This window comes from Mastacembelus armatus, chromosome 4 (assembly GCF_900324485.2).
Source record: "Mastacembelus armatus chromosome 4, fMasArm1.2, whole genome shotgun sequence".
Taxonomy (NCBI): Eukaryota; Metazoa; Chordata; class Actinopteri; order Synbranchiformes; family Mastacembelidae; genus Mastacembelus; species Mastacembelus armatus.
This window is the reverse complement of record NC_046636.1, coordinates 10,250,778-10,263,435: the sequence shown is the minus strand read 5'-3', so window position 1 is coordinate 10,263,435 and position 12,658 is coordinate 10,250,778. Positions and strand designations below refer to the sequence as shown.

General features: G+C 38.2%; 1 protein-coding gene across 1 annotated transcript; it reads right to left on the bottom strand.

The window, feature by feature from the left end:
- Positions 1-848: 848 nt before the first annotated feature.
- nmur1a (neuromedin U receptor 1a) lies at positions 849-4,420 on the bottom strand. The gene is made up of 2 exons (XM_026323569.1): positions 3,502-4,420; positions 849-1,225 (listed from the first exon to the last, which is right to left on the bottom strand). Exons 1-2 carry the CDS (start codon positions 4,418-4,420, stop codon positions 849-851), a joined length of 1,296 nt encoding a protein of 431 aa, XP_026179354.1.
- Positions 4,421-12,658: the final 8,238 nt, after the last annotated feature.

The following is a 12,658-nucleotide window of genomic DNA, read 5'->3' as shown; positions in this document are numbered from 1 at the left end:
CTAGTGTATGACTCTTGTTGTTTTTGTTGTAAACAAATCAGAAAACATAGTGTTATCACCAGTTCTGTGCATATTTTTGAACGGAGTAAATAGCAAAAGCCAGTTGTAGAAAGATTTGCGGACTTGGGACTGGCATTGAGCAACGTTATGAACAAGTCAGTGCATGTGTGCAAGGTTTATTTAAATCTGTTTGGGCGACTGGAGCGTAAAGCCCACTGAATTGCAGATAAACGAATGTGATTGGCCCAGCTCATTTGAGGCCAGAGAAAAAGACACTCTGGCAGGGATTCCAAACCCACATTCTTTTGCTAAGAAAGGAGTGGGTCTGGCTGGCCAGGCAACACTGGTCCATCTGGTTTGTCACAATTTGTCAAAAGTTGTAAACTCTATCATCATTATATAGTAATTTCCTAATTGTAACAAAGTGCTTACAAAATTGTTTTTATTAAGCCTCATGCACTGTTCAGGATGTTTTCATCCCAAACATAACGAAGTGGTAGTGTTATCGGACATTGCACAAGGGTTAAAATGGCTTTTGTACATTGAGGATTAGCAGTGGTTTACACTAGTAAACTTTGAGAGCATATTCAAGCTTGCCCAGGACTTAATTGTTTCAATTGTGGCACTGCAAGATATTTGGAGTTTAGTATGTGATTTGCTGAGTTACATATTTCAAAAGCAGCATCGTAACACACTGACAACTTTCTGCAGTTCCTCCGCTCTGACTGTTTTAGCTATTTAGCTGATGCACCTGTTTAAAGTTGATGACAGCTGGTGAATGTAGTGACTCAGTCATTTTTAATACCAACAATGTCCCAACCTTCCCTCGACATGCACAGTAAGTGTTATTAACATGAAGTTGTTTCATCTTTTATCCTCACTTCTTCCGCCTCCGCTTCAACAACAGCATTTCCGTTACTGAGTGGTGCATCACTCAAGGTGCTGCGCAGCGTCACTCGGGTGACACTGAGTGAGTGTTTTCTGGGAGTGATGTGATGTGGCCGATGGCACATGACCTCCTTGAACATTTCTCTAAAGCGTGTGGACATGAGGTTGTACAGGATTGGGTTGACTGCTGAGCTGAGGTAGAAAAACACTCCAGAAATGATGTGCACATATTGGAAGATTTCCAGGTGGCTCTCAGTCCAGTCATTGATGAAACTCCACATTAGGCGATCAGTGTGAAACGGGGCCCAGCAGATTCCAAACACCACCACTAAAACGACTGGGAAAACAGCGAGAGAAAGAAAAATACAATCAGAAACTGTCCATAGAGGAGATTTTAATAGAAGTACAGTGATTCATAGTTGTAAAACACTTCATATTATTATATAGCTTTTTCACATTTTCACCCTTTCATTGTTGCTTTGAAGGTTAATTGAACCTTTCATTTGAGAGAAACATTATGCTTTCTGTATTAGTTCTTAAATGTATGTGATGGCTTTTGAAAAGATTGCAATGTTATCTGGCAAAGTACTGCTGCCTGCAAACTCCTTCAATGTTATACATTACAGATTTGAGTTTCACCTTGGCTATAAGGTCAGAAATGGTTCACTGTAAGATCTTAGTTGGTGTTACTGCCTTTGCATTTTCAAGTAAGTTAGTTTAGTAAAGTTGAGAATACATCTTTATTTCAACAAAGACTACAGCCTGAATAATGATCTGTAAAATGCCATCAACTGGATAACATACTGCATATGAGTATTTTTTAAAATACATTCATTTTCTTGTGGTAATTGAGTATTCATTGATTATTCTTGCAGTTACAAGATATCAACTCCATGCAGTAGATTAGTTAGACAGTTAGTGCAGGTCATACCTGACTTATTTGTAGATCCTTTTCTCACAAGTATAAACGTGATCCCTGGTCTACTGATTGGACAAACACACAACACATTGGATTGACACTGGTTTTGTGTTCTACCTTTAAAACTGGAGAATCACAGCAGCTATTTTGGATGTGGAAAATTTCACTGAAATCAGTTTTCATATACATTTGGGGCAAGACATAGGCCTTACTGTATATTTGCAACATAGTGTGTTCCTAAGATTTGAGTTTCAAGAGGTTATTTATGTCATGATTAGCATTGCCCTTCAGATTTATTTTCTCCCTGCAGCTGACTCAAGGTCCCTACTGCTTATTTCCTGGCAGCTGGAGCTGTTTCAGGTGTATTCATCACTGCAAAGCTTATCTAACTTTTATTTTTCCAACCTTTTAGCCATCATGATGAAAATCACCTTAATCTCTAAGTGATACAAAAGCACACGTGTACTGCATCAAGCTTATATGAGAGGATTCAAATGCTGTTAGATTTGAATGTGTTCATGTTCCTAATGGAAGAAACTGACCAATATATGTTTATGGATGATGTCACCTTTCATTATCGCAATCAATATTTATGTGTAGAAGCAGTATAGTAACAGTTAAATATGTCTGAGGGAAGTATGATACCACATGGATTTGCTGTTGTTAAAATATCAGGCTCAGTGCTCAGAAAAAAAATGTAGAAGTATGTGTCATGTTACTTCAGGATCATACCGGTGTGCAGTGCAGTTTACATTTATTTACACTAAGCACGGATGTTAGGTGTAACTGGCTTCTGATTTTGAGTTTCCACTCCCTCTCAATTAATTTGTTTAGGGCAGCAACTAGTGACTCCCCACTGTTGCCCATAAAAAAACAAGCCCCCCGAATAGGTGATTGTGGTATACTGGCCACAGTCTGTGGCGCAGTGACATGTGACCCACACTGGCTCTAAAAAGCATTTTTCCCCTTACACGGTAATTGGAAAACAAGTGGTTGTACAACAGCCAAATTAGATTTTATATTATGAGAGTTTGAGCCATTTGGTCCAATAACAGTTGAAAGGCCCATAAAAGATGTTTGATTAAATGTAATATATAGTAAAATATAAATTCTGTGCCATTATATTTGTGAGGAGCCAACAGGAAGTCAGCTGCCTCAGCCAGATAAAGCTTGACGGATACTTACTCTCAGCCAACTTTATTAATACATGCATAAATCTCTCAGAAGGAGCACTGGGACTGCAGCTTGCTGTGAACAAGACTGTGCTCCATTTATTGCAATGAACATTGTTCATTTATATCACCTGGGATTTAAAGGTTCAATGTGTAATATTCAGAGAAATCTATTAGCAGAAATGGAGTAATAGAATAAATATTTTGTCATTAGTGTGTAATCATTGGAAAACCCACCTCTTGCATTTTCTTAATCTTAGCATGAGCCTTTTAAACCTACTTTGGGGCGGGTCTCCTTTCATGGAGGCAGTCGCCATGCGCCATGTTTTTACAGTAGTCTGCCAGCTCTAGATAGGGAATCGTGTTTTGTTCTTCACATTTAAAGCTGATGGCCACCATACCCTCCCTTACACTTGGGGTTTGCTTGTAGGTCAAGTGAATGTGGGCACAGTTCAGGGTTAATTTAAATGAAAGTCAGGAGGGCTTGATACTCACATAGCATTAGGAGGGTTTGATACTCACATAGCATTTTAGTGACCTGTCGGCGGCGGGCTTTCTGCTGCTGTCTCCGGACGTTGCAGAAGCTGTCCCGTCCACATTCTGACTTTGCCTCCAATGCCTGACTCATCTTCTCACGCTTCAGCTGCAGCCCGATTAGCATGTAGAGGGCACTGATGGTGAGCATGGGCAGAATAAAAAACAACAAAGTGGTGACCTGGATGGTCAGGTTGTATATCCAGCGCGGTTTCACCAGCGTACAGATCGCAGAATCGGGGATCTCTACATTTATGTTCCCAGCTGGGACAGCAGCGCGGCTCTGAAGCATGACAATTCCATGGAGACTTGTGTTGGGTACAGCACACAACACGGACAAACCCCACACCGTAAGGATGACCCGCTTGGCATGGGTGCGTGTTACAACATACTTTGCTCGCAGTGGGTGTACCACAGCAATGTAGCGCTCCACACTCAGTGCTGTCACATTGAGGATGGATGCCAAGCAGACCGTCTCAAACAGGAATGTTTTAAAGTAGCATCCTCCCTTCCCAAGGAGAAAGGGGTAGTTCTGCCACAGCTCATATAGCTCCAGTGGCATGCCGAGCAGCAGGACCAGCAGGTCAGATACTGCCAGGCTGAAAAGGTAGTAGTTTGTTGGCGTCCACATCACTTTGTTGCGTGCAATGACAGTACATGTCAGCACATTCCCCACAACGCCTACTATGAAGATGATCAGGTAGATGTGGCAGACAGGGAGGAACACAGATGATCGACGAGGACCCAGAATTTTCTCCAGGTACACTTCCTCGGTCAAACATGCATCGTCCAGATTGATGTGGCTCCCATTCATGACAGAAGTCAGATTGGGACAATTTTCCCCTGCAGGACAAAGCCACCCACCTTTTTCAGCCAAAAGACCAAAAGAGCAGTTGAAACTTGACATCTTGCTAAAGTAGACTGATTCCTATCTGGAAAAAAACAGATGAAACAGTTATCTGTAATAATAGAAAAAAAAAAAAGTTTTGAACATACTCAAAAATTTAAAACTGGCTGATGATAGATTTGCAGTGGTCATGAACAAATAAAGAAAGAGTTTTTTCATGTCTCCACATTCATCTCTTTCCATTATGTTTCCTGTTTCTGCCAGTGAGTTTTTGACTTCATCCGGTGAACAGAAACTAAATGAGCTTGAATTGTCATCTGTTACCTGCCCTTGCAGCTGAGTTCAGAATCTTCAAAAGCTTTTCTTTAGTGCTTCAACGAACTATGCAGAGTATTAAAATTATATATCTACAGTGATATTTTTTGCCAGCCACTACTATACTCTATAGTATAGTAGTATAGTATACTATAGCTGTATCAATCTTTTCCCATTCTTAATGCTAAACTATTGGCTAGTCTCATATTTAATGGCCATGAGAGTAGTATCAATTATCAATTTGATTATCTAAGTCTCAGCAGGAAAGCAAATAAGCAGGTTGTGCAAAATTTCAAAGTATTGTATTCCTTTAAAGAGTGTCTCATCATTAATAATGAGGAAGTGCAAGCACTGCACTTTTCCTATCCAGACCAGATTTAATCTGCCAGGCCAGGGATCTAAAACATGACCTTCCTCGATCCTTTTGGTCAGTGCTTGAGCAGCATGTCCTAGATTAGTCTTACTGTTGTTCAAAGGACCACACTTCACAAAGCAGTGAGCCATATATGAAATCTTTGGAAGCTTTTGAAGTTCTGGTTGAAGGTAGGAAATTTGATAATGGTCATATTTCCGGGTATAGGGCTTTGCAGGAATTTGGTGAAGATGAAAATTAAGATTAAGCCATCTTTATGGCAGAAGCTGATTAAAACAACAATTTTTTACTTGACCGTGCATGTAAATAATTTTTTATATTTACTGGTTTTTAAGTTTCATTAAAGAAAACTTTAAAGAGGGATACTCCAATGCTCAAAAAATGTTTTTTATTATCATTCTAAAATGATTTTTTTTCTGTCATGCTTGAGTGATTTAGGAGAAAAGGTAACTGCTCAATCAGTTAGTAATGACTTGGAGGTAAAGTCTAATGATATTCACATTGTTCCTGAATAACACAATCACTGGTAAGGCATATCATATGTCAGTGTAATGTAGCACATTCCATTACAACAAACTGCATACCATAAACTGTTCTCCAGGGAAGCTGCCATAAATGATTTGTCATATGTATAGGATTTTCATAGTTTAGCTCCCTGTGTCCTTGAGGCCAGCTCTTACTTGGCCATCACACTCACAAGAGACCGGAAGAAATGCCCGAGTGTTCTCTTGTGTGAGCATTTCGTTTTTTTTTTTTTTTGGTCTCATCCGTATTTCTCCAAATAACATATTGTATTATGTTTTATAACTATAGATCCACTACAGTAATGAATGTTTCTGTCCTTTGGGGCAGGAACAGGAATAGACTGGTGGATGATTGGCAGACTGCAAGTCCCATATCCCTAATATTCTAGTTCAAATCACTCATATTATGTATATAATTATATTTGTCGTAACTGTTCTTAACTATCCTCTGAATGGCAAATGCTAAGTAATATATGATTACATATGGCCTCAGTTTGAAGCAATTATCTTTGAAAGCAGGCATTTTGATGGTTGTGATTGTCCTGCCCTCCTCAAAGTCATGACTTGCTTTCACCTAAAATGAGTGAAAGGCATTCACACCACGCATTGTCCTAAAACTAATGAATGAAAGTGTCAGTTGGTCACAGATGGAAATCTCCATGGTTAGATGGTAGATTAAATTTGATTGAGCCCCACTAGAAAATTCATGCTGTGATTTGAACGTAATGATTTTGGGTCTGCTACAGCTTCCACCTATATAGTACAACCTTTTCCTGGTCCTTTTCCTGCTAAAACAATTGTGTATATATTTAATACATTTTCTAAACAACAATTTTTCAGTGTAAACATCAACTGTGAAGTACATGTTGCCTAATATTTGCAAAACATTAAATAAAATGCAGGACTTTCATAGAGGTTCTTGTTTCGAGTCTACTCTATACCACAAACAGCATGCCAATTCAGTGACTAGACCCTGCTTTGGCACTGGTATGACTACAGAACTTGGCAGCATCAGTGAAAACAGCCCCAACACAAAAATGCATTTCCAATCTATAACAGTTAACAGTGCTTGTTTTAGAATCTATTGAAATTGCTTGTCTGTCACAGTTGTTGTCCCTAGAGTACAGACTTAGTGTTTCCTGCAGAATCACATCATGAATAATCCAAATCCCAATTTCAAATCATGTGCATCTGTCTTGAGATAGAGCCGGCAAAAATACTGTAACATCCTCATACTTCTGCATTAAAATCAGAATGACACTCTTCCCATAAGAGTCTAAAATGTTGCTACGTTATGGGATGAAATGGGGTTAAGTGTATGATAAGTGCATTAATGGCTGGTTCTTTATACTGTACTTTTACTGACATCTATGTGTAGATTAGTGGGGGGAGACTGAGAACCCTTCAATGTGAGACTTCTCAGGCTCTCTGTCCTACCTATAAGCTCCCTTTTCTGTATGAGCATGCTGCACCTTCATGACTAAATATGATACTCATGCTTCCTTTGGCTATAATTTTCTTCTTTATTTGTAGTTATTAATTTCTTTTTAGTAGTTAGAGGCTACTTAGAAGTTTGTATTTTATTTCCATTTTATGATTTTTGGTTTAATGAGCCACCATTATACACTAAGTCAATGAGTTAATTTTTTGATTTTCCAAAAAATATCTATAAATTTCTATATATCTATAAACTCTCTTTTAGGTCAATTACCTTTTCCCCTTTAATCCAGTTCTACTGGACATGGCATTGCTTTAACAGACGGTCACCACTAAGATAAATAAAAATGACAAACTAGACACATATTAATTATTTAGCCTCAGAATTGTAGCCTAAACAAATTCTGGTTTGCTGGTTTCATGTACAAATACTAAAATAGAAAAGGTATTAATGTAAGATAGTAGTATAAGTAATAATGTATTGTCTCTGCTATTAAACATTAATAAATCAAGATAGTTCTTTAGAAAAAAAAAAAAAAAATTATTAGAATCCCTGTTCACATACAGTATATCCTAGCTGCATGTTAATTTTATAATAATTGAAGGTCAAGTATTTTTAACCCAATGAAACATCTATTTAAAAAAGTGACACTTTTAAACTAACACCAGCGTTAAAACAATTACCTTTTAATGAAAGTAAATTGATAATGAACTGAATAATTACATTGAAATAACCTCCATATGTTTGAGGCACTGAATGATAGAGTGATTTCTATTAGAAATAGTGGATATACATTAGAGTGATTTATCCCTCCTAATATCTAATTTTCTAATGAGTATAAATCTTCTTACCTCAAATGTGGTCTGGTTGTTGTTATTCCCTGGTGTAAACACAGATTAATCTGAAGGAGTGGAGTGTGAACAGTGAGCTGCTATCTGCATCCACTCTTCTCCCGGTCTGCCACTCTCTCTCTTTCCGAAGCTCAACTCACGATCACACACGCTCTCTCCCCTCTCTTACCCTCACTCTCTCTCTCGCTCTCTGATTCTTACAGTATAATTACTGTAATGTTAAAATGTGAATAATATAAGCTGCGTGTCTCTTATGCAGAGACACCATTACTTTCACACAGAGGCAACATTACTTCACCGCTGAGAAGAAAAAGCCTCCTGCCTTGTTACGGAACTTTCCATTTTGCAATCTGAATTTCATGTAATCTGTATTATTTGTCACTCGGTACTCTTGTATCGTGTGTAAGGTGGAGATTTCTTTGAAGCTTTATGTGAGAGTTGAGTATGGTTTTAGTTCTGTGTCCTTGGGGGGGGGGAGTAGCAGTGATTTTTACGATGCAGCAGTCATTTGGAAATTACTTTATTTGTATGTTCATCTCCTCTACATGATACCGATTTTCGTCTCTCCTGACTGAAATGTTTCTGCTTAGAAACAGTGGCTCACTGCACAAGTGAATCACTGCGCTGCCATCTGCACCACTTTCACTGCAATCCCAAAAAGGCAGTGAACCTTGTCAAAGCAGCTGCTGGACAAAAGTGGCCTCTTATCCATCTCTTACCCATGAGCATCATCCCTCAAAATCAGTTGTCTTTTAGGTTTGCCTGAGGCCCTGAATTTGCAGCAGTGACCAGTTAACTAACTGACCTCAATCAGATGAACTTTAACATGGGTTAACTGGACTGAGCAGTGTCAGCTGGAATTTACGAACCTATACATTTTTTATAGATAAATTCGCTGTTACTTCTTTATTTTCAATAGACTATATCCCTAAGAGAATGGCAGCAGTGTCTAACTCTCAGTAATGACGGCCCCTGGGAGTTTATTATTGCTCCAGTGTGTCTGGGGCTTTGTTCCCTTTTTACGGCTTATATTGGTTGTATCCTGTTGAATAAACAAGGTCAGAAGTAATAAGATGTGTGTAATAGTCATAGCTTTCTCCAGTGATATTGTAATTTTTTTATTGCAGCTTATGCAAACTGCATGTTTTCATTTTATTAGCATGGTTAATATGCCAGTGTTCATACCTCTTACCACTTAGCGTTTTCAAAGGAGACAGCAAAACTTACTCTGGGTATCACAATATACCAAGGCAGGTCCTTGTAGATGTGACATTTAGAATAAGTGTCTTTCAGAACAGACTTTGAGAAAATGTAATATTGTGCAATCCAGTAGTTGACATCATGTGGTGGAGGTAGACTTGGAAACAATTCTTTTTCCAGGAACAACTGGCTTCTTGGAAACATGGTTGTCTTGACATGAGTCAGATGACCCATCACTGTAAACTGACCCCAGTTATGCCCCAGTTACTTCTGCTCAATGCTTTTTATGTCCTGCAAATTTGTTTCCCAATTTTTTTATTCTTTCTTGTGCTGCTTTGTCCTACTTTTTGTAATTCTAGGTTTATATCAGTGCTGGAGCTGTTAATGTACTTCAGTGGTGTTCAGCTGTCTGCTGAGGTCTAATGTGTAGTTATATTGGTTTTTGGAGTGTTTGCTCCTTCAGTTTGATTTGCTGCTGAATGACATTCAAATTTTGGTGTCATCAAATGTTTACAATTGACTATGTGAGTCTTAAGAAGTCTCCTAATTCATATTAGAGGCTAGTACCATGCCTTAATGTTGTGCTTTGTTGATGGACAATAATGTACAATATTCAGATGTTCTTGACAAAGATATAATGTTGGTTGGTTTGGACTAAAAGAAATGAAATGTTGTATTTACTTAGTTTAGTCATGTCAACCAGTTTCACCAACGTTGCTTGAATAAATAGAAAACAAAACGGTAAATTAAATGTGACTGCATGTTATTAAATAAAATATAACTACAATGTATTAATTAAAGGCTCCTTTATGCAGTTATGTTGAAGTAATGTGGCACAATGTTCAATTTACTGAATGTAAAAGAGCTATATTAATGTTGTGTGCAAGTAGGTAAAATAAATCAGTCAAAATCCTACAACAATAATACAGCTCTTTTTAAATTAGAAATTATGTTTATTGCATAAATGATATATTTCTACCTGTTGGCTGTCATCTTCAAACCCGATCCCTCAGGTTTAGCTCATTAACATAAATTCATAATAAGACAGCTACTTGTTCTAAAAGTATTCAATTCTACAATGTGTCAAGATGTGTTTTTTAGTATTAGTGTATCAAACCAGTGAGGCAGAAAAAAATATTTCACTTTCATTCCATGCCGCTAATTAAGACATAACAAAAATGCTTTGGGTTCATGAATAATCAAAACACAGATACCTCAGGCAAGATGATTTCATGAGAGAGTCCCAGTTTACTGAACTGTGGATCTGACTTCTTTAAATTTATTTTACTCATCATATATCCCAAAAGATGCTGATTGCCTATTCAGTGATCAGTTTAACATTGGTACTTGGCAGTACTTGGAGTGAACTCATATTCCTCATTTCAGGAACAGCAGGTTTTATATGTAAAACTGTAAAGCGCACAGCTTGCTCACAGAGGCACTTCATAAAATGTTAATTTTATGGTGAATGTTTGTTTCTCTCTTTATTTTCTATTACATTTTAGCTTTCTTAACACTGACAACTGTTTTTTGTAACCTATTCTTTTCTTGCTATTGTATATATTTTTGTTTTGAATAGGATTGTCTCATCTGAAATTGTTGCTGCTGCCATCCTGGCCCAGTCCTTGCAAAAAAGGTTGCTGACCTTATTGGGCGTTTACCTGGTTACATAAAAGTGAAATAAAATTTTAATCATAATAAGCAAAGGCAGCTGATGGGAGGGAATCATTTACTAGCACAATGGTATCACATGGCATTTCTGTTTTTCATGAATGATAAATTTCTGGTGGGCAGATGTTAACCTAGCCCTGACAAGGTTAATACATGCTAATAAGTGAACACACCGACCTTTCACTCTTATACACATACACATGCTCATCATTTTCCTGGGGTTTCACAAGGGTTCTAAGTTGGGAATGATACTGAGTCTATGGCACGTCACTTACAGTTCATGTGAAATCTGCTAATTAAAATTGCTTAAATAATGATGATGTTAAGATGTTATATTTTCACTGGCACTAGATCATTTCCACCTGATTAGGAAGAAAATGTAAAATTAAGCAAATCCTCTATGCAGTTTTGAACAATGTAAGAGAATATTGTCTAATGTGCAAAACAGAGCTTATAGACTGGGTTCATACAGAAAATGAAGTAATTAGCATAAATGGCACTTTCAGAATAAAGTGGTCTATTTAAATGCCCAGCTTCAGGTCTGCTAATGATGCTGTAATGTCTTTGGGTTAAAGACAAGTAATTTCATATATGGGTGAATTCATGTTGGGATCGGTTTAAAAATGTTGGTAGTAAAGAACAAACAAAAAAAACTTGTCAGAGTGAGAGGTCTGGTTATGACATTTTTTCAGAAGATCGTGGATGTGATAGAGTGAGTGCTCACACCATGTTAGGGATCTTCGACGTCTTTTCTTCATGTACGAAGTTAGCAGACTTCTCGGCAAAGGAAAAGAAGTTTAAGCGGTTCATGTGCTCTGTACTTCACAAATCTTGTGCCTGGGAGAATCTTTGTCTTTGTGAGTATTTTTCTCTTTGGTCTGTTTGTTTCAGTTACAATAATAAAAAAGAATCGAGAACAGACTTCAATAGAAGCAAGAAACGCACGCCTTGTGTGGAGTCTTCTTTTCTTTTTGTTCGCTGGCTGTCTAACAACATAGGGAACGTGTTGTGAGGGCAGCACAGTAAAAAGACATTTGCACAGCGGGCTCAAGCAACACGAAGGAACAGTAGCACACATGAGTCTACGCTCAGGGAAAAGTTATCTCCGAGAGTACACTGCTGAACAGAAAAGCAAAGCAAGTGAGGAACAACAACTGGAGATTACAGATCAACCAACAACAATGCAACAATCTTCACAACCATTCGACGCCAGGTCACACTCATCTAGAGCAACAAGACGCTCTCAACAGTCATCATCAACAACTTCTTCAGCCACAAAAGCCTATGCCAAAGCAAAAGCTGCACAAGCTCAATTAGTCTTTGCTGAAAATGAAGCTGATATGATGAAGCAGAAGGCAGAATTGGAAGCAAACATGCTTAAACAAAAGGCCGATTTAGAGGCAAGTATCCATCTTCTACAGTTCCAGAAAGTAGCAGCTGCAGCTGTAGCAGAAGCTTCAGCCTATGAGGAAGCAGAGGTTCAAGGCGGGGAGTTCAAAAATGAACCCAGTATCGAAGCAGAGCCCTTTAATACATCGCCAAGCACCAGTGAATATGTTCACCATCAAAGTGAGTTACTCTTCACAGACACTTTCTCTCATCATACCGCAGTAGAGCCTTCTGACAGAAAATACAACAAACTTGACATACAAGACAGAACTGCAGCCATAACTTTGGGTAACTCACCGCAAATAAACAAGAGCATGAAACAAGAAGCAGTAATGAACACTTTTCCCATCAGTACCTACCATCATAACCCACCAACACAAGCACTGAATTCTCCAAATGACTCCACACCTGTACCTAATGGAGCACAAGACTTTGCAAGATATCTAATCCGCAAAGAACTGGTGAGCACAGGTCTCCTGCAATTTGGCGACAAACCTGAAAATTATTGGGCTTGGAAAGCTTCTTTCATCAGTACAA